We start from the raw sequence: 22,857 nt of genomic DNA, 5'->3' as shown, positions 1-22,857 counted from the left end.
GCATATGTTGGTGAAGAAAACAGTTTCAAAATATGGAGTTAGGAAGGAACTAAGGCCACAGCCTAGCCATTTGCACCAAAAAAATGGCAGGATCAGTGCCTAACTAGGAAAAGCTGCTAAGAAACTAATATCCTCCTTTTTATGGAACTATGTAGTAGTACTGAAGGAATTAAACAAATCCTACAAAATGATTGTTTAGAATTAAACCACTGAAGAGGTCTCTTCAGCTGTATTTTTTCCCAATCTCTTGACCAGGAATTAATTGTCCTAAAACCTACTCAGAATCAAATGTCTGAAGTTAGGAAGTAAAAAACTATTTAACTCCTGTTTCTACAGGATTTCCCTGAGTATTTCCATCTCATGATGATCTTATTGGACAAGCCAAGATTTGCAGGTTTATTCAAAGAGTATTTGTACAAATTTTACACTACAAAAATGCAGCACTGGCCTGGAAATTGTGAAAGAATTATTAAAAGTCATGCTTACTGTACATACAAATAAATTTAATTAAAATATACATTCTAAGTTGTTTTCTATCACTTTAATTACAAGATGTAAATCTCAAATAATGAAAATGAGAGGTCCCTTACAAAAAGTGGATATACAGCTGAACATCTTGAAACAAACATTGAGTGGCTTTTTTTAAAACTATTTTAATTAATTTTGACATGCAGTCACATACATTTGATTTTTACTACAAGAGGAAAAAATAGGGATTTGGGTTTTATTTGGGGCATTATCTGTATTGCAGTAGTGGCTAAAGTATACAGTTAAGATCAGTTGTGCTAAGTGCTGTACAATACAGAGGTCCTTGCCCTGAGGAGTTTACAATCTAATTTAAATAACATGGGCTAGATTTGCTGCTGCCAGTTCTCCTAGGCAGTGTGTGAGATGAGCTGCAAGGGATTTGGGGCTGCCTGATTCTGGGGCTAGTTCTACACCATTCCCTCCCCTTGTGTAACTCTCACGCTAATCTTCAGTGGCTGACTATGGCTTCTAAAGGGGCCAGGGCCTCCAGCTGGGACACGTCCTGGCTCCTGACACACACCTTGTGTACACCCACTAGGCAGATCAGCCTGTTTTCTGGCCCGTTGCACCCCAAAGGGGCCAGATCACTAAGAGAGAATATGGCCCTATAACTTCTAGTTAAATATGTCAGAACAAAAAAGTTGTCTCAGTTCCTTCAAGGAATGTACAACTTACATATTCTGCTCTGCCTATGTGTGCAGAACTCACAGGGAGTTTGGGTAAATTGTGCCTAAAGAGTCTTCTTCAACCCACATGACAGAGCTCAACTCAATCTCACTATTCATAGGAGCTAGTATATTCTATAACAGAGGTAAATGGTTATTTTTCTCTCACAGGACAGATACCAGCTATGATAGCCAGTGTGGCACTGATCTCGGAGTTTGGTTAAATTTGACATTCATATGTAAAAATATTGTCTAAATTATCCATTCAGATCCTTAAGTATTGCACACATGGAGATGGCAGAATATCTGAATCAAATTACCATAGGGATTTGAGAGTTTTGCCCTGAAACTGAGCAGAATCAATCTCTACAGCCATATATTTGTTCTGACATCTCTCTTCAGTGCCATGAGGACAGTTTGCGCATTCAAGATATTATAGCTTTGATTTTCAGAAATGTGTGTGTAATGAATATATGCAAAAGACCACTTAAACATATAAGTAGCCATTGTGTGAGCAACTATCCTGCTTATTTGAGAGCATGTAATTGTATTGTACTCCCCCTAGGTTCTTTACTGTCCTGCCAGGGAACATGGTGAGGTGTGGCCCTACCCTTCTTCACCCTTTGCCAGAGGTGACTGGGTCTCCCAGGCCCTCTCCCATCCCCGGAGCATGAGGATCAAAGAGCGTGCAGCCTCCAGCCTCGCCAGGCTGGGCACTCCGCTTTCTGTGAGCTGGGCTCTGCAGAGTCCAGTGGCCCCTAGTGGCAGCCAGAAATTGTGTGGAGGAAAGAGGAAATTCTGCAAAATTCTGTATTCCGCAGTGGTGCAGAATTCCCCCTTGAGTAACCCTACTTGGAATTATGATTCCTATTTTACATATAGGGAAACTGAGGCACTTAGGGTATGTTTACACTACAGAGACTATAACAGCACAGCTCTGTGATATACGTGCAGCCTACACTGACAGGAGTTTCTATTGGGGTGTGAACATCATCTCCTCAAACGATGTTAGCTATATCAAAGGAAGTTCTCTTTCATTGACATAATGCCCCGTGCACACACATAGCAATGCTGATATAACTTCCTAGTGTAGACTAAGTCTCAGCCTTAAGTTTAGTAGATATTAGCTAAGCCTGACCTAAACTCTACCACTTTTCCTACTCAAGACAAAGTCAGAGAAGTTGTGATACACATACAGCAGGGATGGAAGCTCCAGGAATCCTGATTTCCAGTTGGGTGCACTAAGGCTTGGTCTGCACTGAAACATTAGTTCGACAGCTACATTGGTTAGACGTGTGAAAAAACCCATATCTGTAGTCACCATAACTATGCCCACCTAACCCCCAGTATAAATATGCTCTGTCAATGGAATAGTACTTTTGTTGACATAGCTGCTATCACTCAGGGACATGGAGTTCCTACATCAACAAGAAAAATCCTTCTGTCTGTGTAGGCTGCATCTACACTATAGGGTTATGCCAGTATAGCTATGGCACTCCAGCTATGCCAGTCTAGTCTCTGTGGTGGCAGACATACCCAAATATCTAGCCATCTTTCCTGCCACTACAGGGGATGCGGTGAATTTGGGAGCTGAATTTGGGCCTGTCACACTATGGGTACAGTTCAGACCAGTAAGACCACTTACCCTGCAATCCTGGGTGCCTTACAGTGCTTTGCTGCTCTACCTCCCCATTTGGAACACTCACAGCCAGCCTACAAGCATGCAGGTCACCCTCTAAGAGTATGTCTACATTGTAATTAGACATCCGTGGATGGCCCGTGCCACTGACATAGCTACTGTCACTCGTTGGGGGTGGTTTAATTATGCCAGAGGGAGTGTTCTCTCCCGCCATTATAGAGTGGCTACACAGGAGACCTTACAGCGGCACAGTTGCAGCAGTACTGCTATGCTGCTGTAAGGTCCATAGTGTACACATAGCCTAAGTCATTATTCCAATGTATCCAGAACTCTTAATATACAACACACAAGTTTAATGCCCAGTGCATTATTAGTTTTCCAGTGATATATTAAATGACACCTTTTAGAGTATAACTATAGTAATTTGGGGTATATTGGTCATGCCAGCTAAACCTCACTACCTGATACCAGTAAGCTCCTTGGCCTCTGGCACTGGGATGCTCTTAGGGTCACACCTCCCCCGTTACAAAGCTGCAGGAGGGTTAGCCACTAGCTGACCCACAGAGAGCAAGTCAGAGGCACCTCTGTCCTGGACAGGGCCCTCCCATCATATTTTCTTTCCCTTAAAAAAGAAACTTGTTTTGCTACCTTTGTCTGTTTACAGTCTCCCAGAGATAATATCACAGCACATCCATATTTTTTCTTAGTTGTTACAAACATTTTGCAGTGACATTAATAACCAGTATCTTATTGGATTTCAAACAATATATTTATTACATGTCATCTTTTAAATAAATATAAGGATACCAGTGTGTGAGGTGCAGTATGCCAGGCCTGAGGAGTTGCTGATGCAGAGCAGTGAACCACAAATGGGCCTCCATATCACAGGCCCTAAGAACAATACTGTGGCTGCTGCTGCTACTCCTGCTCCCTTTGAGAAGGGTAAAGGTGTTGGCAGTTTCTTACTTTCACCTAGGGTGACCAGATGTCCCGATTTTAGGGTCTTTTTCTTATATAGGCTCCTATTACCCCCACCCCCTCCTCCCAATTTTTCACATTTGCTGCCTGGTCACCCTACTTTCACCTCCCCCACCCCAAATCCACAGCGTGGATTCTTGCTGCTGCTTCACTGCAAGGAATCCTCACTCCTTCACGTACCCGGGGTGGCTCCTCCCTGCATCCCCCGCCCCGACAGAGAGCTGGGGGCTCCTCCCTGCCTGCTCCCCAGCCCCCCCAACAGAGCTGGGGGCTCCTCCCTGCCATGCCCTCTCTCCGCACTGCCCGCGCGTCCGCTAGCGCCTCCCCGCTGGGCCCGCTCCGTTCTCCCCCGGCTGGGGGCTCCTCTCCACGGTACCCTGCCCCTCTCCCGTCCCGCGCCAGAGCTGGGGGCTTCTTCCCCTTCCCCTTCCCCTTCCCTCCCCGCGGCGCCCTCTCCCTTCCGGCCCCCGGGCTGGGGACTCCGCCCTGTCTCCGCGGCGCGGCGGGGCGGTTCCTTTCCGGAACGTTAGGTCGCGCTGTAGGGTTGCAGCCGTTGTCTCATGAGACCGACCAACCACCCGGTGGCGCTACCTCCCCACAAGACAGCAGCCCATGACCACGCCTTTTATCACATGACGTCGCCAAGACGTGCGCGCGCGGGAGCGCACATACGCTTGGAAGAGGAAGCAGAAGCCGTAGGAAGTGCGCGCGCACCTGAAGAAGGGTGGTCCCCCCCTTCAATCGGAGGGGTTGTAGGCAAACTTATTTTACAGGGCTGGCTCGAGCTGGAGTTTTCTGGCCGTGCAGGCGCGCGACAGGCTGGGAAGAAATTACTGTTCTTGTTCGAAGGGGTTGCACGCGCAGGGGGGGGAGGGGGATCCATTACAGACACTGTCGAACTAAGGCGCCTATGTGGAAAGGGCAGGGCGGGGCTGTGCTCGGCTGCCGCCTCACTCGCCCAGCGCTCAAGGGGAGTCGTAGTTACAGGCTGTCCCGTCCCCCTGCCCACCCGCCTCCGTGATGCGCTGCAGACGCCGGTCGCCAGGGCTCCCCTTTCGCCAGTCTTGAGGGAATCTGGTCATGGGGGGAGGAGCCCTAAGCGGGAGCCCCGCCCGTGGTAATGGCGGAGTGGAGCCGCCCCGGCGTGTGCGAAGGTGGGGGAGGGGGACTGGAGCCGCCCCGGCCCGTGCTAATGCGGGGGGACCTGGGGCTGCCCCAGCCTGTGTTAATGTTCCTGCCTTGTTGTCTCCTCTAGCGGTGTGTTGTTCAGAGGCCTGTAACCAGACAGAACACAGGCGTCCCTGCCAGTGTATTCCACCCTGAGCTCCAGCCAGTCTGTGGGCTGGGACCGCCATGTTTTCAGATGACCTTTCGCAACAGAGCCTCCCACTGGCAGGTCCCTGTTGAGGGTTTCACGTAGTGAGGAACAGGGTCCCCGTATGTTCATCCACAGCCGCCCATCGATAGGCAAAATTACTCCTGTTCAACCAAGTCCCTCTCCTGTAAGGCGGGCACTGAGAACTGCGGCATTCACGTGTGAATGTCAGGCTGATTTCCAGCACACGCTCCTGTGCTCATTGCACACGGAGTGATGAACTCAGAGCACAAACTGGCAGTGACAGGGACTCAGTTTTTGACCATGGGCATGACATCACCACCTCTAAACTTCGGATCTGTGGCATGGAAATAATAAATACGGCATGTGAGGCTTATTTAAACTATGTTAGTAAAGGTCTTTGAGGTACTCAGACAGAAAGTACTCTAGAAGTGTGATGTATCATTATAATGCCTACCTTTCCTGCTTCTCTTTTATAAGATTTTTCTAGGTAGAACTAGAAGGAAAAATGTCATTGTTAGTTTTCAGTGGACATAAATTAATATGATAAACAAATAGTTCTGCTAGGTCTAAGTCCTGGGTTCTTTAAAATAGAATTAATTTTCAATGTGCTGTTGTTTATCTGTAAGACAACTTATTTCAATAAAAGTAATTGTTTGCAGTGTTATAGGCATGTTGATCCCAGGATTTTAGAGAGAGAAGGTGGAGAGGTAATATATTTCACCAACAGATATATATATATATATATATATTATATAATATACAATATATATCTGTTGGTGTGGAAGATAAGCTTTTGACCTATACAGAAGAGCTCTGTGTACCTCCAAAGCTTGTTTCTTTCACCAACAGAAGTTGGTCCAATAAAAGATATTGCCATAGGTTCACCCACCTTATCTCTAATAAAAGTAATTGTCATTTGAAAGCCATTACTTGGTATTTAGTTATTAAATAATGTTATGAGTGTGTGATAAATGCATATAAATTAATGGATTCAGCACCTTTTTTGGAGCAGTTATACTTAGGTGTTACAAGACAGCGTTGAGCCTGTGTTACACTAGGTCAACCTCACTGATTTCAGTGGAAAGAAAAGGAGTACTTGTGGCATCTTAGAGACTAACACATTTAGTCTCTAAGGTGCCACAAGTACTCCTTTTCTTTTTGCGGATACAGACTAACACGGCTCCTACTCTGAAACCTGACTTCAGTGGAGTTATACTGATACGTAACAGAGGAGAATTCAGCCCATAGCATATAAGATCAAACTGATCCCTCTCTTCCCCTCGACCTTTTTAACAGTAATTTTTTATATCTTTGTTAATACTTTATTAAATTGGAATAGGACTGTGACATAGAGTTCCATAATGTGGAATAAATCAGAGATCTGTTAACAAATATATTTAAGAACATTGTGAGAATCTTGTGTAATTATATGAATTGGTATGCAAAGTAATTACATTTTATTCATTGTTAACTGTGAGCTCTATCATTGTGGTACTTTTGTTTCTGTAAAAACTTTAAGAAACTTTTAAGTATATGTAATATATTGTTTATCTTTCTTTCATGTGAATTGAAAGGTATCAATAGATATTTAATTCAAAGCAAATATGTAGATCTATTTCAGTGTATATTTGAACAGTCCTGAATCCCTTAAGTCCTTTCTTAGATGTTAGTTGCATAAAATTCAGACTCCGACAACTTCAAAGCCTTACATGATCTCACCAACATCTTTTTTTCTCTCTGTCTTACTCCCTTTAACCCCTTTAGGTCTCCCAGTACTCTTCCCTTACATCTCCTCCTTAGCACTACAGACAGTGTCATATTTCTTTTCTGTCAAACATTCTCTCCCCCTTCATATCTAGGGTGACCATATGTCCTGTTTTGGTGGGGACAGTCCCTTTTTTAAGCCCTTTCCTGGACGTCCCAACTTTTTTTTTTTTTTTGCAAAAGTGGGCATTTGTCCCATTTGCTCTTGCCGACTTGGGCTATGGTACAGTGCGCTGCGGAGGAACATGCGGGGGAGGCAAGCAGAGATGCCAGCCCCAGGCAGGGTGGGAGGCAGGGTTCCAGCGACCAGCAACAGCCCCTGGGGTGAGGGGGGTTGGCAGGATTCCAGTGACCAATAACAGCATTGCAGAGGGTGGGCTCAGGCAAGTGGCTGGGAGTGTCTCATTTTCCCTTTGGGAAATATGGTCACCCTATTCATATCCTTCAACTTCAATAATTTTTCCTTCATTTGTTTCCTCACTGTTAAACTTGAATGCTGCCTCTTAACTGATTTGTTTGCCTTTATATTTTTTTCTCAATTTTAGACTGCAAGATCTTGAGGGTAAGGAATGTCTTTGGTAGGGCACTGTGAATATTTGTGATCCTATAGAAATATTAAGAATAATTTGTATGCTGCAAATATTATAATATATACTTAGTAAGAAATAGATTCTAAAGCATTAACAGTTATTAGGAAACCATCAGTAAACTACCACAGAACTTTTCAAACTAGGATTTCTCTGTAAAGTTCTTTAGTCAAATGTAAACCTAAGAATAGGCTTTCCTCATTTCATCTTGTAACTTATAATGTCTTGTCTTTGTTCATAGCGTGAAGAAGTCCCAACAACAATATTGGCATCTCTTTACTTATTTTCTATGTATATGTAGTATTTTGTAAATTAATTTTTGTGTAAATGTTGTAGACAGCACATAAATGCAATATTGTATTCCAAGAAATGGTCAATAATTGAAATAATTGCTATTCCAATTTTCTTGTAATCTGCACTATGTCATACTTTAAAAAATTCTTATATATGCAGCTGAGACAGTTATACAGATGTATATAAGAACAATATTTTCAGAACAAAAATCTAATATTACAGTTCCTTACAAGGAGTGTGGGGGACAGTCTTTAAAGGTATATAGGCAGCTGAAGATACAGATAGTGGGGTATTAAAAAGTGCTTAGGCACTTAACTCTGATTGGGAGTGCCTAAATACCATTGACCTGGAGTATTTTGATTGAAGTGTTGACCCTTCATGGATGTTTTTGCGAAAATGGCAAATCTTTGCTTCTGCTGATTTGTTTTTTGTATGTGTTTTCTTTGATTTTTTTTTTCCTGGACGTGGAATACAAAGCTATTAGCTGATACATTGGTTCTTCAATTTCTATTTTTAGCACAAGGGAAATCTCGTCTTTACATCTAGAAAGACACATCGTGAAGACAGGAAACATGGCACTTCCTATTTACTAACCTAACCAGAAAGCAAAATGTCAGACACTTTACTGCATAAACTGTTTGCACCATTTTACCAGTTTTACACCAGAAGGGGCTGTATATAGCATGCAGCTATAATGCCTCAGCTTGTGGACTCATTAGCTCACAAAGCTTATGCTCAAATAAATTTGTTAGTCTCTAAGGTGCCACAAGTCCTCCTTTTCTTTTAGTTCTTTCGAGTTATGCATAGTTCGCTGATCACTGTTTGGAGAGGAGATTCCAAAGAGAAATGCTCAGGTTCGTTTCCTTGTCAATATATCTCTTGCATTGCTAGTGCTCACTGGAGACAGGGGACCTAATGCTCCACTTAGTTACACCTATGAAAAATGGTGTAACCGAATGAAGACTCAGTCCCTTGATGTTTATCATCAGGAAAATATAGCAAATCATGGCTAATGGATTGTTCGTAGTTCACTCTGGTTGTATTTGCTGACCTGCATAGGCAGCAAAGCAATAGAACTAGAGGTTACCTTGTGAGCTCCAAATTTGTCATTTAGTTGCATGAGTAAAGCATTCATAAATAGTAAATATAGTGAGCATCTATAATATTGCTGCACAGAGTTCAGTGATACATTGTGTTGATATTTGCATTTGATAATATGGGGCTTTTAAAACCCTAAGCCAACATCTCTTCCTGCTTGATTTGCTTTTGCAGAGATTTTTGTCAAATTCATCAAAATTTTGAGGCTAATCTTCACAGCTCTCCTTCACCAGCTAGTTAGTTGTGTGGCACTATAATTCTGTGCTTGTGCTTTTTGTTTTACGCAAAGCTGACCATACAGAATCTTTCTGTTCCTTTCAACTTTATTATAATTGATTTAATTAAGATGATTGCAAATGTCAGATATTCCTTTTGGTACCCACCATGAAGATCTTTTTCAAGTCATGTTCTTGTGATATTTTTTGTTTGCTGTGATCTGAGAATATATTCAGAGCTTTGCTGAATTTTTTAAAGGACTATGTCACTAACATCCCCCACCTTTTGTGAATGATGACTGGTTATATGTGCATTCTTGTGGCCCAAGAACACTTGCAGGAAAATACCCTTCTGTAAATTGGAGTATGGTATTCAATTATATTTCATAGTGGTCATGATGACAAAGTTACCATTTTGCTGTAGTAAGTAATTTTTGATGGAGTGAAGCATAACTGGTGCAGTCTGGTACCTTCCTGAGGAGTAAAACATCTGGGCATTCTTGGTCACTAATTTTTATATTCAAGAACAATCTAATGTCTCTTGAAGACCATGCCAAGAGAGGTATGAATGGGCAAAACTCAGAGGTTTTGAGTGTGGTGCAGGTGTAGAGGGGATGTGAAAAGCAGAGTTCAATTGTTTAAAGGTAAAAAAAAAATAGTGGAATAGATAATGCTGATGGGGCATTGGTTCTGAGGTAGCTGAACATGGGATAACCCAAGAGGATCATTCATATGCTGAACAGGAGCAGATGTCAATAAAGACAGCTTCTCTGGTTGTTCGAATGCCAATTCCATAGCGTGTGTTCACAATGCAAATTTGTCAGCCTGTTGGTGAAATTCAGTGTTGCCTGACATCATTGTTTGTTAGAAGGTAAGGATGTTTTGTTGCAAGCAGTGTGAACTGAAGAAAAATATTTTTTATAAAATTGTTAGAACAAAGAAACTTTCTATTTTCTGTTTAAAAAATAACCCCCCCCCCCACTTCCAACCATTGTAATTTTTAAAAAGAAAATTCCTTCACCAAACTTAATTTTCTTTTTAAAAATCAGAGTTCTTATTTATAGAGTATCGCTCTTTAAAGGCTTTGTGGCTTCATGCTAATGTTTGAAAGGCTTTGCTTACCACCAAGAGAGCACTTCTGGGGGAACTAGGTCACAAACAATGGGGGATTCCTTAAAAAGACCTGGGAATCAGGGACTGGGCTTCCCCTACCCCTTATTTCATGTTACCCTTAAATATAAATAACTAATGTAACTGTGTGGTATGTATGAAAGTTCCCTTTAGAAATCTGTTATGCTCATTATGGAAGTAGTATTAATTTTTTTTCATCACTGTCAAGTGATGAAAAAAATTAATCGCGATTAATCGCAAAATTAATCGTGCTGTTAATAATAGAATACCATTTATTTAAATATTTTTGGGTGTTTTCTACATTTTCAGATATTGATTTCAATTACAACACAGAATACGTGTCCAGGACTCACTTTATATTTTTATTACACATATTTGAACTCTAAAAAACAAAATAAATAGTATTTTTCAATTCACCTAATCCAAGTACTGTAGTGCAATCTCTTTATCATGAAAGTTGAACTTAGAAATGTAGAATTATGTATGAAAAAAACTGCATTCAAAAATAAAACAGTGTAAAACATTAGAACCTACAAGTCCACTCAGTCCTACTTCAGCCAGTTGCTCAGACAAACAAGTTTGGTTGCAATTTGCAGGAGATAATGCTGCCCGCTTCTTGTTTACAGTGTCACCTGACAGTGAGAAAAGACGTTTACATGGCACAGTTGTAGCAGGTGTTGCAAGATATTTATGTGACAGATGCACTTAAGATTCATATGTCCCTTCATGCTTCAACCAGCCTGATGACAGATTCTGCTTGATAACGATACAAAGCAGAGCAGACCATTTTCATCATCTGAGTCAGATGCCACCAGCAGAAGGCTGATTTTCTTTTTTGATGGTTCAGGTTCTGTAGTTTCCACATCTGAGTGTTGCTCTTTTAAGACTTCTGAAAGCATGCTCCACACCTCGTCCCTCTCAGATTTTTGACGGCACTTAAGATTCTTAAACCTTGGGTGAAGTGCTGTAGCTATTTTTAGAAATCTCACATTGGTACCTTTTTTGCGTTTTGTCAAATCTGCTGTGAAAGAGTTTTTAAAATGAACATGTGCTGGGTCATCATCCGAGACTGGCATAACATGAAATATATGGCAGAATGCAGGTAAAACAGAACAGGAGACATACAATTCTCCCCCAAGGAGTTGAGTCACAAATTTAATTAACACATTATTTTTTTAATGAGCATCATCAGCATGGAAGCATGTCCCCTGGAATGGTGGCTGAAGCATGAAAGGGCAGATGAATGTTTAGCATATCCAGGACGTAAATACCTTGCAGTGCTGGGTACAAAAGTGCCCTGCGGACACCTGTTCTCGCTTTCAGGTGACATAAATAAGAAGCAGGAAGCTCCTGTAAATGTAAACAAACTTGTTTGTCTTAGCGATTGGCTGAACAAGAAGTAGGACTGAGTGGACTTGTAGGCTCTAAAGTTTTACATCGTTTTGTTTTTGAGTGCAGTTATGTAACAAAAAAAATTTACATTTGTAAGTTACACTTTCACAATAAAGAGATTGCACTACAGTGCTTGTATGAGGTGAATTGAAAAATACCATTTTTGTTTATCATTTGTAGAGTGCAAATATTAGTTTTAAAAATAATATAAAGTGAGCACTGTACATTTTGTATTCTGTATTGTAATAGAAATCAATATATTTGAAAATGTAGAAAAACATCCAAAATATTTAATAAATTTCAATTGGTATTCTATTGTTTAACAGTGCGATTAACTCAAAAAAAAAAAAAAAAAAAAAAAAAAAGAATCCCAATTAATCACGTGAGTTAACTGCGATTAATCGACAGCCCTATATGGAAGGTGTATATAAAGCTATTTTGAGCATAAGAGAATGCACTGTAGCCCCAGTTACTTAGAAAATGGTCAGAGAACATCCTCTCTGGGTCTGGTCCTGCTGTCTTCTTGCAGGCAAAACTGCTGCTACTGATTGCAGGGTTGGGTTGTATCTTTATACAAAACTCCCTTTGAGAATCTTGGGAATGCGTGAGTGGAACAAGGGGCAAATGTGGTATTGAGTCGCTGGAATACTTTCAGTAAGTCATTTATTTGGTATTTTCTCCATAGATCAGACAGAATTTGCCCTTGAATGTTTGTTTATATATACGTATATGTAAAAATACAGTAGACACACACACACACACACACAGAATATGGCATTGGTGTTTTTGATCTAGGGTTCAGTAATTTATTTTATTAGTGAATGACTACATAGTTATACATTACACTTAGGTTAAAACAATTGGCTTATTGAAATTATCTGAAGTGAAAAACATGAGACATCAACAAAATCTAGAATTTTGCAACCTTCTCATAACCCAAATGCATGTATGGCTCAAATCAAAAGGCTTTCTAATTTGAGTATGTGATGAGATCTGGCTGCAAGGATAACCCTGACCTCAGCGTATTCTATAAGAATGTATTCATTCCTTCAGTTTATGTTTGCTGGCAGCCAGCATGCCTATTGCAACAAGCTTCACAGGCAAAATATTGAAATAAATGTGCCTTTTATCACAGATGTTTTTGCTGAATAGGATTACTGAAGAAAACTAAGAAGCCGCAAAACAGGGTGCAGAACCTTTTCTGTCCCAGAGGCATAAACAGCCATACTGAATGTCTGGAATGTGTTTACTTCTCATTCTGAGAAAATAACAAATTGTTTTGTAGATTATGGGAAAAACCCTTGTGCCTTCATTTCCACCCATGCATTCTCACTGACTGCAGTGGAGTTCTATGTGTGCAAGTGAGCACAGAATGTAGTCTTACATGCTTAATGTTTCTTAGATTAGATTCACTTGCTGTTCAAAAAAACAGACAAACCCAAACCAATGTTAATCTCTGTTAGGAGACAACAGGCTGTAACTGTGTTTTATATTTGGTTGATTATCCAATATGTCTCACTAAGTTTGGTGCAGTTAGGTTAATTCTACATATGTAGTAACTATCTGAAGCATAATAATACATTGGTACTCTTTCTGTTCTCTGATTAAGCACAGATCTTATTTTTACTAGCAAGTGATTACATATTTCATTGGTTTATACTTATGACATAGGAATGTTTTCCCCCCACATTTAGTGGAAAATCCAGTCGTCACTGTGCAGCCTGACTATTTCAGTTAGGTGATAGAGAGCCACAGTACAAAGGAATCCACACCCCCAGGCCAGTGTGCCTGCTCTTGCTTACTAGTGATGTAAAGTTCATGCTCGAAGTGTGCCCACTCCACAGGGCAGATAGCCTGGAAGAACTGCATCACAATGGATCGTCTGGCCTCTCTCTTCTGTTCCTACACTATGCCCCAGCACATACTGGTGTGAAGGGAGGCCCTGTGGAGCTAGGCTCCACACAACATAGGAAGTGTTCTTATATGCCCCCTCCAAAAGTCTACACCAGCTCCATTTCCGTGAGGCCCTCTGCATTCACAGATATAGTCGCAGACCCAGCTGAACCAACTTGGTTCCAATGAATGGGGGAGATTTTGAGAGCTTATGCAGGGGTGTGCACCCTCCACCTCTGGGGCAGACAATGGACAAAGGCACGTTGTTGACTCTGCCCTTTACCAAAGTAGGGCGGGGGCACGAAGACCACTGAAGACAATCCAGCCTGAAGGCCTGAATAGTAGCTATGGAATGGATTCACTGCTGCTCCAAAGCTTGTGAGGTGAATCTGCCATTTCTCTTGTACTCAGAGATCTCAGGCACCCAAGTCAGTTATCCAGGCTAGGCACTAGGGAGTGGATTTGGTCCTTTACGATTGCATTCAGTGCAATGTCTTCTATTACAAGTCCTACTGTGGAAGCTGTATGTACCATTAGTTTTTTGCAATTCAGCAATAATTTGAGGCATCCTGAGAAAATACATGGGCTATCAACAATTGTTCCAAATGCAGTTTTTGTGCCAAATTCCAATTAGTGGATGCCATTTTATTCACTAGGCCTATTTAGTTTTATCCTATACAATAATGAAAACCCATTTTCTCCTCTTTCCCTTAATTTAATGGACATAATTTAGAGTTTTATTGAACTAGAAAAGAACAAATATTAATGGAGGAATCAAAGACAGTTTTACTTTTTGGGAACTCTTTACACCTTATATTTCTTAGCTCCTTAACTACAATTTCTGCCTCTCCTCTAATAAACTTTATATGAACAATGCAATGGTTTGTTCTTGGTATTTCTTTAAAAGAAAAAGTAAAATTATTTGTAAAAATGGTTTTAGGAGCATACTATATTAATCAGCTATTGGTACAGTACAGACCCGTTTACATGCAGATGTCGGGAGTCAAGCCGTCACCACCGAGTGTTAATGGACTGCCGGTTAAGAGGGCCAAGCTGAAATACCTTAAGATATCTATATATATGCATAATTATCTAGGATTACATACGTATTCACAGCATCCCAAATACTGCAGGCCTATCTGTTAACGGCGCTTTGCAAGAATATAAATTCAAATGTGTAATCTAATAAAAACATTATTATTACTACACAGGGATGAAAGTAACTCAAGACACTTACCGGTACAGGGCGGGGGTGGCTCTGGCCCCCGGAAGGAGTGAGGCCTCGGGCAGAAGGGGTGGGGCTAGGGGTCAGCATCCCCCAGCCAGCCCCTCCAGGCCACCTGGTCTGCGCTGCCCGGGGTTCCCGTGGCGATTTAAAGGGCCCGGGGCTCCGGATGCCACTGCTGTGGTTGCAGCGTCCAGAGCCCTGGGCCCTTTTAAATTGCCAGCCCAGGGGCAGCTCGGTGGCCGAGGGGGGCGCAAAAGGGGCAGGGACCTTAAAGTGTTGCAGGGTCCTTTGCCGCGGCAGCACTTTAACGTTGCTGCCCCTCCCCCGCCCCCCCCACCCCCCGGTCGGCAGTAAAGATGTACAACATGTTTCTGCTCCACACTTACTATCGATTTCTATGTCAGTGAGTTAGTGAGCAAATCTGTAGCGCTACATAGCATGTTCCTGTACCGTGTGTTAATGAGTCTCGCGTGTTAAATAGGTAGCAATGGGAGGTATGGCGCTATTGCGCGTTAAGCAGATTCACGCGTAAACGGGTCTGTACTGTAATTGTTGAATAAATACAAAGATGTATTGATTCAAGAGGTAAATAATTACCAAGACAAAGGCAAGGTTGATACGCTCCTCCCAGGACAATAAATCTTGTTTTCTGCCACATTAGTTAATATATTGGCTATTGTGACATTTAGAATGTCTTAATCAGAAATATCTGTAAATCGTACTCACTCTCTTTTATGGACTGGCATCTCAAAAGTAGAGGACTTTTTTTTTTCTCACTAACTTTCCAAAAGAGAGATTAGAGACCCAGAAAAAACATTATTTTATTCTTCTGGATTTTTAATTGAGTCTTTGCATGTTTGTCACCTGGATGGTCAATATAGTCTTCAGAGGACTCACTGAGGTCAGACACAATTTACTAATTTCTGTATTTAAACTGACTCATTAGTATTATCCTATATCTGATTACCACTGACATATGAGGAAGAAAATTTTTATAAAACCGTTTTGTCAAGTTATATCTCAATAATGATGTCTAGAAACTTAAGATTGGATTTTTCCATTAGATTTTGGTAGACTACTAAATGTGTTTTTTGTTTTTACTTGTTTGAGGCATTTTGAAGAAAATATTCACCCTTTCCTTAGTTTTGTTAAGACAAAGTTATCAAGATACAAAAATTCAGTAAAATGCAAGACCTTTATTTTGATTTAGAAATTGACTTTGTAGAAGTACCAAATATTGACATTATATCTTGTATAAGACCATCTCAAACAGAATGTGGCATGACGGATTCTTTTTTGTAGTGTCTCTTTCTGCATATATATATTGTGTATTCTGCATATGTATATTATGCTTGTCCCTAAAAACAATATAAAAAGTTTAGTAAAATACAATAAAGAATAATATAGGAATATATCCGAGTAATGTAATTTTGAATAGGTACAAATCTGATCTTCCCTACTGTTTAGGACTTCTGACAGTACTCCTGGAAAAAACATTCACTGTTATGAATTATAAAAATATTTAAACTGTGCTTGGAAAAAATAGTGACATTATGTCCAGTTTTCTGTTCTCTGAAGCAAATACTAAATAAATACAAATAGAGCCAAAACTATCTCCCTAAGTAAGGAAGCATGGTTTTCTTGTTAAGACACAGGACTGGGAGTTTGAAGATCTAGGGCATTATTCTTCTCTCCCTTATTCTGGGGCAAATCAGGAGTAACTCCATCAGGGACAAGATAGTTACAGTGGTGTAATACTGCTGTAAGGTGAGAATGATTCTCCTAGGTTCTATTTCTGCCTGTGTTATGTGATTGTGAGCAAGTTACTGTCCTCTCTATGTCCCAATTTCCAGCCCCCATAAAGGAAATGATTCAGCAAGAGGATGTATAAAATGGGAATAATAATACTTACCTAGCACACAGGGATGTAGTATGGCTTGGATCTTTAATGTTTGTAAGGTACTTCGAGCTCTTTGGAAGGACAGTGCTATTGTGCTGCAAAGTAATGTTAGTAATGTTAATATTAGTGTGCAGTCTATTAACATTGACTTGTGAAATGATGCTTATGTGAAAATATATATAGCCAAAGTAAGATGGGTGAAAGAAGAATAAATCAAAGCAGCTCAAGATGGGGAATAGTTTGCACTATCCAGAAGGGCCTTGATGACAAGGGAATCCTTCAGCTGCAATTGATATGATTCTTTTAGCCTCATATTTAGAAATGTTTCACGTGACTAACAATTTGAACACAGAAGAACAGGAGCTAGTTTCTCGGGTCTAAGATCCGTCACCTTTGCATTGCTGCATCTTCCTAATCCGGTGACCCCCCAGAGCCCAATTTGCTGCCCCCCCCCCCAATTAAGAGTAGTCTAATTTGTGCTCAGTTTCATATTCTCCCTAAAGGTCATTCTGGCAGTTGGCATTCAATGAAGTGCAATAATCCACCACCATGCCCCCTTCACTGGTGTGAGTCATAATGCTAGCATTTGATGGTGTGAGTTACTCTTTAGAGGCATCTGGGAAGAAGTGGGCCTTTAGGAGTGATTTGAATGAGGAAAGGGAGGGAGACATGGTGCTCTTGGGATTTAAAGTCATTGCATGTATAAGAAGATGGCTGAAGAGGAATAAGCAGAGGGGTTTGAATGGGGATGATGTGGTTCAATAGATGTCCAAAGATGATAATTTTAACAGTTGTGCTTTGATGGATTAAAGACTCCCACATGGAAAGAAGCAATATATATATCAGGGAGGAGGTTGCAACAATCAAGGCAGAAAATCAACAGGAAGTAGAGTAGTGTTTTGACCAGACAGAATTTCAAATTGATGTGAAGGAAAAAGCAGCAAGATTTGTTGATAGCCTGGATGTGTAGTAGGAGGGAAAGTAAGGAATTCAGGATGACCTTCAAAGATATGAGTCTAAGTGACAAAGAGAATGGGGATGTTGTCCACTCCGATGGAGAATGTTGGAAGTAGAAAGGGCTTTAGAAATAATAAGGAGGTTCTTCTGGGGCATTCTGAGCTTGAACTGGCAGTGGATCATCCCAGATCATATGTCAGAGAGACATTTGGATGTGCACAACTGGATGAAGTTTGATTGGTCAGATATAAAGAGCATCTAACACGTGTGTCAACAGGATAGAAATGATAGTTGAAGTCTTCTAAGTAGATGAGGTCAACCCAGGATAGGCAGAGAGTTGATCATCCAGACTTTGTTGGGGTTTTTTGCAGTGTAGTTTAAAAACAAATCTACAAATCATGAAGAGCTTTAATGTTTTCAGACTTCATGTGTGTTTGGTTTTCTTTTAGACCCAACCAGAAAAAGGATCTGAGTGGTCAGACTCTATGTCATCTCTCATGAAGAAACTGGAACAATTGAATTTAGATATTGAAGAGGCTCTCAGTGCTGGCTCTTCTCCTTCCAGCACTCCTTCTACCAAAAAGCGCAAACAGCCGGTAAGAATGCACACCCCATTTACAGAATGTGACAGATTTTTAAAACCTTGTAATTAGATTTTAGTCAAGGAGGGGTGTTCAGATCCAGATTTAGGCTATATTTTGGATATTAGGTTCAAGGATGGTCCAGGCTACAGCTCAAATTCAATAACATTGAAAAATGCTGAGCTGTTCTCAGGCTATTGCAGCCCAAATTGGCAGAAATCTCATGTGATCCCTATTCTTTCTGCTTTCATGGGCTGTATTAATAATTCCAGTCCCCTCTGTAGAGGTGGGTTCAGACTCAGATGTATCAATATGGACACACTTCCCTAATTAAGGGGTTTGAATCTGAGGTTTTGATTCAAGCCCTCCTGCACTTGTAATAGTTTTTGTACAGATCTAACAGCAAGGGAGATGATATCTATCTTGATTAGGGGTATAATTAGTCTTTGGTTTTTATTTGACTTGAGTAGTATTTTGTCAATATCTGTGTAAACATTGTTATGGCAGGTGTCACTATGTGGTGCTATTACACATAGTTTCCCAATTTTTTTCTTAGTGTGTGAGCATATGTTCAGTCTTTGGAAGACATGCTGTATTGTTGGTAGTTTTTAGTTAGGCAAGACTCTGCATAGAGGCAGGTCATTGGAGAAGCAGCTGAGGAAGTAGCAGGAGAGTCTGGTCTGATTAGAGTTAATTCTTGAGGCAGAATTGGTCTGTGAGATCTGGGCATTGGTGTTGGGCTGAGATGCCTGAAAGAAGGGTTTGACTGCAGTGCTGTTTGTAACCATGCCTCCTATTCTCTGCCTGTGGCCTATGATAGTTTAGTCTCCCTGTGAGCTGTAATATTTTGTTTGTTGGGTTTAGTGTGCGGGTGCTGGGTGGTATGGGTAGCCTGTGATATACAGGAGATCAAACTAGATGATTTGGTGGTTGACTGCGCAAGTTTTCTTGTGTAAACAGTACAAAAGAGGATGTCAGATGTACAAACATAAGAGAATGCAGTAGAATCAAAGCAGTGTATAGTAGATGTTGATATCTACACAGTGAGCAGGTGGTATGATTCTCAGCTCAAGGTGACATACTTGCGCTAGCTCTCCTCTAGCTAGCAAGTGAAAAATAGAGTGTAGCCACAGCAGTGTGAGTGGCAGGATAGGCTAGCTGCCCTGAGTACATGCCTAGGGTTTTGAATGGGCAGATACTCAGGGCATGTAGCCCATCCCACAACTCACACTTTCTCAGCTACATTCTATTTTTCGTTCACTAGCTAGATGAGAGCTAGCACAAGTATTTCTTCTTTAACTGGGAATCAAAACCCAAGCTCAAAATGTAGACATACCCTGTGTTACAGTAAGGAAACATGCTGTTATTTTAAGTTGCATATGTAATTTGTCTTTAACTATTCATCCCACCTGGTCCATGTTTCTTCAAAGAGATCTGTTAATTTAATATAGGCAGTAATTTGTTCTATATCCATTAAATATTTTATTCTTGTCATCTACATTTATGTTTTAATGCTAATTTAATGATTTCAGCTTAGTTGTGTAATCTTTTGCTTCTGTAGTGGAAACTGTGTGGCAGATTGATTGTGGATACTTCATATATTTCACTCTTCTTTTGATTGCATAAATTCTGTGAGAGAGGCAAATAGCTGGAATGCTGGTAAAGAAATGTTTTGAGAAAAGTAAGTAAGTGCAGACAATGGGGCAGCTCAGACCTGTGATGGTAGGGAGGGGGTCATTTGATGATGATGGATGGATATGCAGTATACTGTTCAGGAGCTGAGAAAATGAGAGAAAATAGGGTTGCATTTACCCTATCCAAGGAGACATCAAAGTGTGTGCTTGGATATAACTCAGTCAGCAACTGAATCATTACAATTTGCCTTTGAGCAAAGCCAGTCAATATGTCCGCTATACAGGTTTACACTCCTGCTACAGCAGTGGATGACTACACAATTGATTAGTTTTATGAATGGCTTGAAGAGACATTCATTGAAATACTAAGTAAACAAAGATACTCTTGTAATTGGGGACCTGAACGAGACAATTAGAAGTGTAAGCTGTCATAAAGAAGTAATGGGAAACAGTGGTCTTGTTTACAAAATGAGAGAGGAAGGTGTTTAGTGGAATTTTGCTGCTCTAATTACTTTGTCATTACAAACACCATTCTCTCCCAACATTGTAGACATTTACACCCATTGAGGTCACCAAATCAACTATGTAATAAAACAGAGACGAGATGAGTCAGGTAATACCTTTTGTTGGACAGACTTCCACTGGTGAAAGAAACAGGCTTTCGAGCTATGCAGGGCTCTTCTTCAGGTCTGAGAAAGGTACTCATAGGGCAGGCCTATTAAATTAAAGTGCTGCATCAGCGCAGCTGTGCTGCTGTAGCGCTTAAGCGAAGACTCTCCTATGCTGATGGGAGAGCTTTTCCCGTTGGCATAATTCATCCACCTCCATTCATTGAAAAATTCCTAACCAGCTCTAATTTTAAAGTTCTTACAGTTTTTTCATCATTAAGTTTTTCCTTTTGTTTCTTCATTTCTTTCTTCTCTTCATTCTGATCTACATGTTCCTATCTTTTTCTCTTATTTTTCCTGTGTCCCTTCCAATCTTTTTACCTTTCCCCTCTTTGGATGTCTCTATTTTCTGTTCTGACAATGCTAAAAATAACAGAGAAACTGAACAAGGAGTTTTACTAGAATATGGAAAACAATATTATCTCTAAAGGTAATCTGTTTCTCTTTATTTCACTGTAGAGCTTTTCCCCAGGCCCTCCCCCCCAATCTCTCCTGCTCCAGATTTAAAGGAACACATAAAATCCTATTTCCCTCACTCTTTTTGTTGGTTACCTCCAGCTCCCATACTCCCACCTCCCATTGTACTTGCCCAGTCTCTTCAACAGTCTTCAAGCCATTGAGAGATAGAGGATAAGGATGAAATAGATACCCTGGCAATAGGCCAGCTATGTCAACGGGAGAAGCTATCCCAACCGACATAGCACTGTCTACACTGGGGGTTAGGTCAGTATAACTATATTGCTCAGGGCTATGGATTTTTGTAGTTATACTGATATAAATCCGTAGCGTAGACCTGGCCATAGTCTCACAGCTAAATAAAAGGTGGAACAGATTGTTTAGTATAAATAGTTAACGCATAAGAGACCTTTCAAGGTGAAGTGGCCAGTTAATACCTATGCAGTATTAGCACAAAACAGGTGGATTAATAGGTTACAGATTGTTGTAATAAGCTATAAATCCAGTGTCTTTGTTTAGACCGTGATTTTTAGTGTCTAGCAAAGTTATGAATTTAAGCTCCCAGGCTCATCTGTTGAAGGTGTTGTGATGGTTTCCTTTGAAGACAAGGACTCAGGTCAGATATGGAGTGATTATTTTGTGAAAAGCATTTGCCCTTTGGTGATATGTAGAGCCCTGCAAATCTGCAGATATCGGTGGACCATGTATGCAGATCAGGGATGGATGCAGATCCAAATTTTATATCTAGAGCCCTGCAAATCTGTAGATATCTGCTTTTTATCTGCAGACCATGTTTGCGGATTGCAGATCAGATGCAGATACAAATTTTGTATCCACCCGGGACACTAATGATGTGGTGGTTTTGTCTTTTATCATTTTTCTATGACATCATCAATGGGCGAACACTTTTCACAAAATGATCACTCCATACCTGACATTTAGGTACTTCCCCTCAAAGGAAACCTGAACAACCTGCAGGTTCACTGCATTTGGGCTTGTCCAGAATAAAAAAAAACTACATGATTTCCGTCCAGAATGGGTTTGAAGCATTCTCATCAGTGAAAGAATGCAACAACCGGAATGAACTTTGAAACAAAATGGAAACTATCATGCTCAAAGGCACCAAAGCACCCAATCCGAAAGGTCAGTGTTGGCTGGTGAAAAAATGATGCAGAGTGAAAGAGAATGGCTTGGACACTGAAAGATGTAGGGGAGAGCACAAGGAACTGAACAGACAGATCCAAAGGTAGACTAGACAAGACACGAGTGAATACATAAGGGCAAAATGCACAGAACTTGAGAATTACAGACAAATAATACAAAAAGTATGTTCACAGTGGTCAGACTTCTTTCCAAAAATATTCTTTGCAATCAAACATAAAGGATCATGATGGCAAAGTCCTCAATGAAGGTGATGTAATCAAACACTGGTGAAGAGATTACTGTGCCAATCTGTATGCTTCATCAAAGCCACTTGCAATACAGCACGAGAGGAGAGAGTATGGAAAAAAGAGTATGAAACAAGAGCTATCAATCCTGCAAGAGGAAGTGGTGCACGCTATTATGAAAATGAAGCCCGGGAAAACACCAGGGGTAGACAGCGTACAGGTTGAATTGTTAAAAGTGATTTGGTGACTGTTGTATTGATCTCACATTACTCCTGAGGGCATTCTGTGCCAAAAAATTAAAAATTCTGCACACACTATTTTACAATTCTGCAAATGTTATTTGTCAACATGAGGCTCCTGCATGGTATTGGGGAGCACAGGCCACTGGAGATCATTGTGCAGCTTCCCCTCCACCCTGGGATATAGACTCAGTAGTGAGGCTGCACCCAACCCTGACATGGTGCAAGGACCGGGCTGGCTCCAAAACACCCCAGGGCCATGCCCCTCCATGCCAGGTGTGGG

General features: G+C 40.9%; 1 protein-coding gene across 9 annotated transcripts in view; it reads left to right on the top strand.

The window, feature by feature from the left end:
- Positions 1-22,857, top strand: part of STARD13 (StAR related lipid transfer domain containing 13) — a 492,723-nt gene that overhangs the window by 129,987 nt on the left and 339,879 nt on the right. For 4 of the 9 annotated variants that reach the window (XM_037892229.2, XM_037892233.2, XM_037892218.2 and 1 more), the window contains exon 3: positions 18,058-18,204. The exons of 1 other annotated variant lie outside the window; for it this stretch is intronic. In XM_037892229.2, the coding sequence (XP_037748157.1) occupies positions 18,058-18,204 (147 nt within the window). Of the gene's footprint in view, positions 1-4,478; positions 4,563-5,011; positions 5,513-18,057; positions 18,205-22,857 lie in introns of those variants that run through there. 4 more of the 9 variants (XM_043531741.1, XM_043531748.1, XM_037892244.2 and 1 more) reach the window with 4 other exon arrangements.

Source organism: Chelonia mydas, chromosome 1, assembly GCF_015237465.2.
Source record: "Chelonia mydas isolate rCheMyd1 chromosome 1, rCheMyd1.pri.v2, whole genome shotgun sequence".
Taxonomy (NCBI): domain Eukaryota; kingdom Metazoa; phylum Chordata; order Testudines; family Cheloniidae; genus Chelonia; species Chelonia mydas.
Note: the sequence above shows the minus strand (reverse complement) of the source record. Positions and strands in the feature narration are given on the sequence as shown.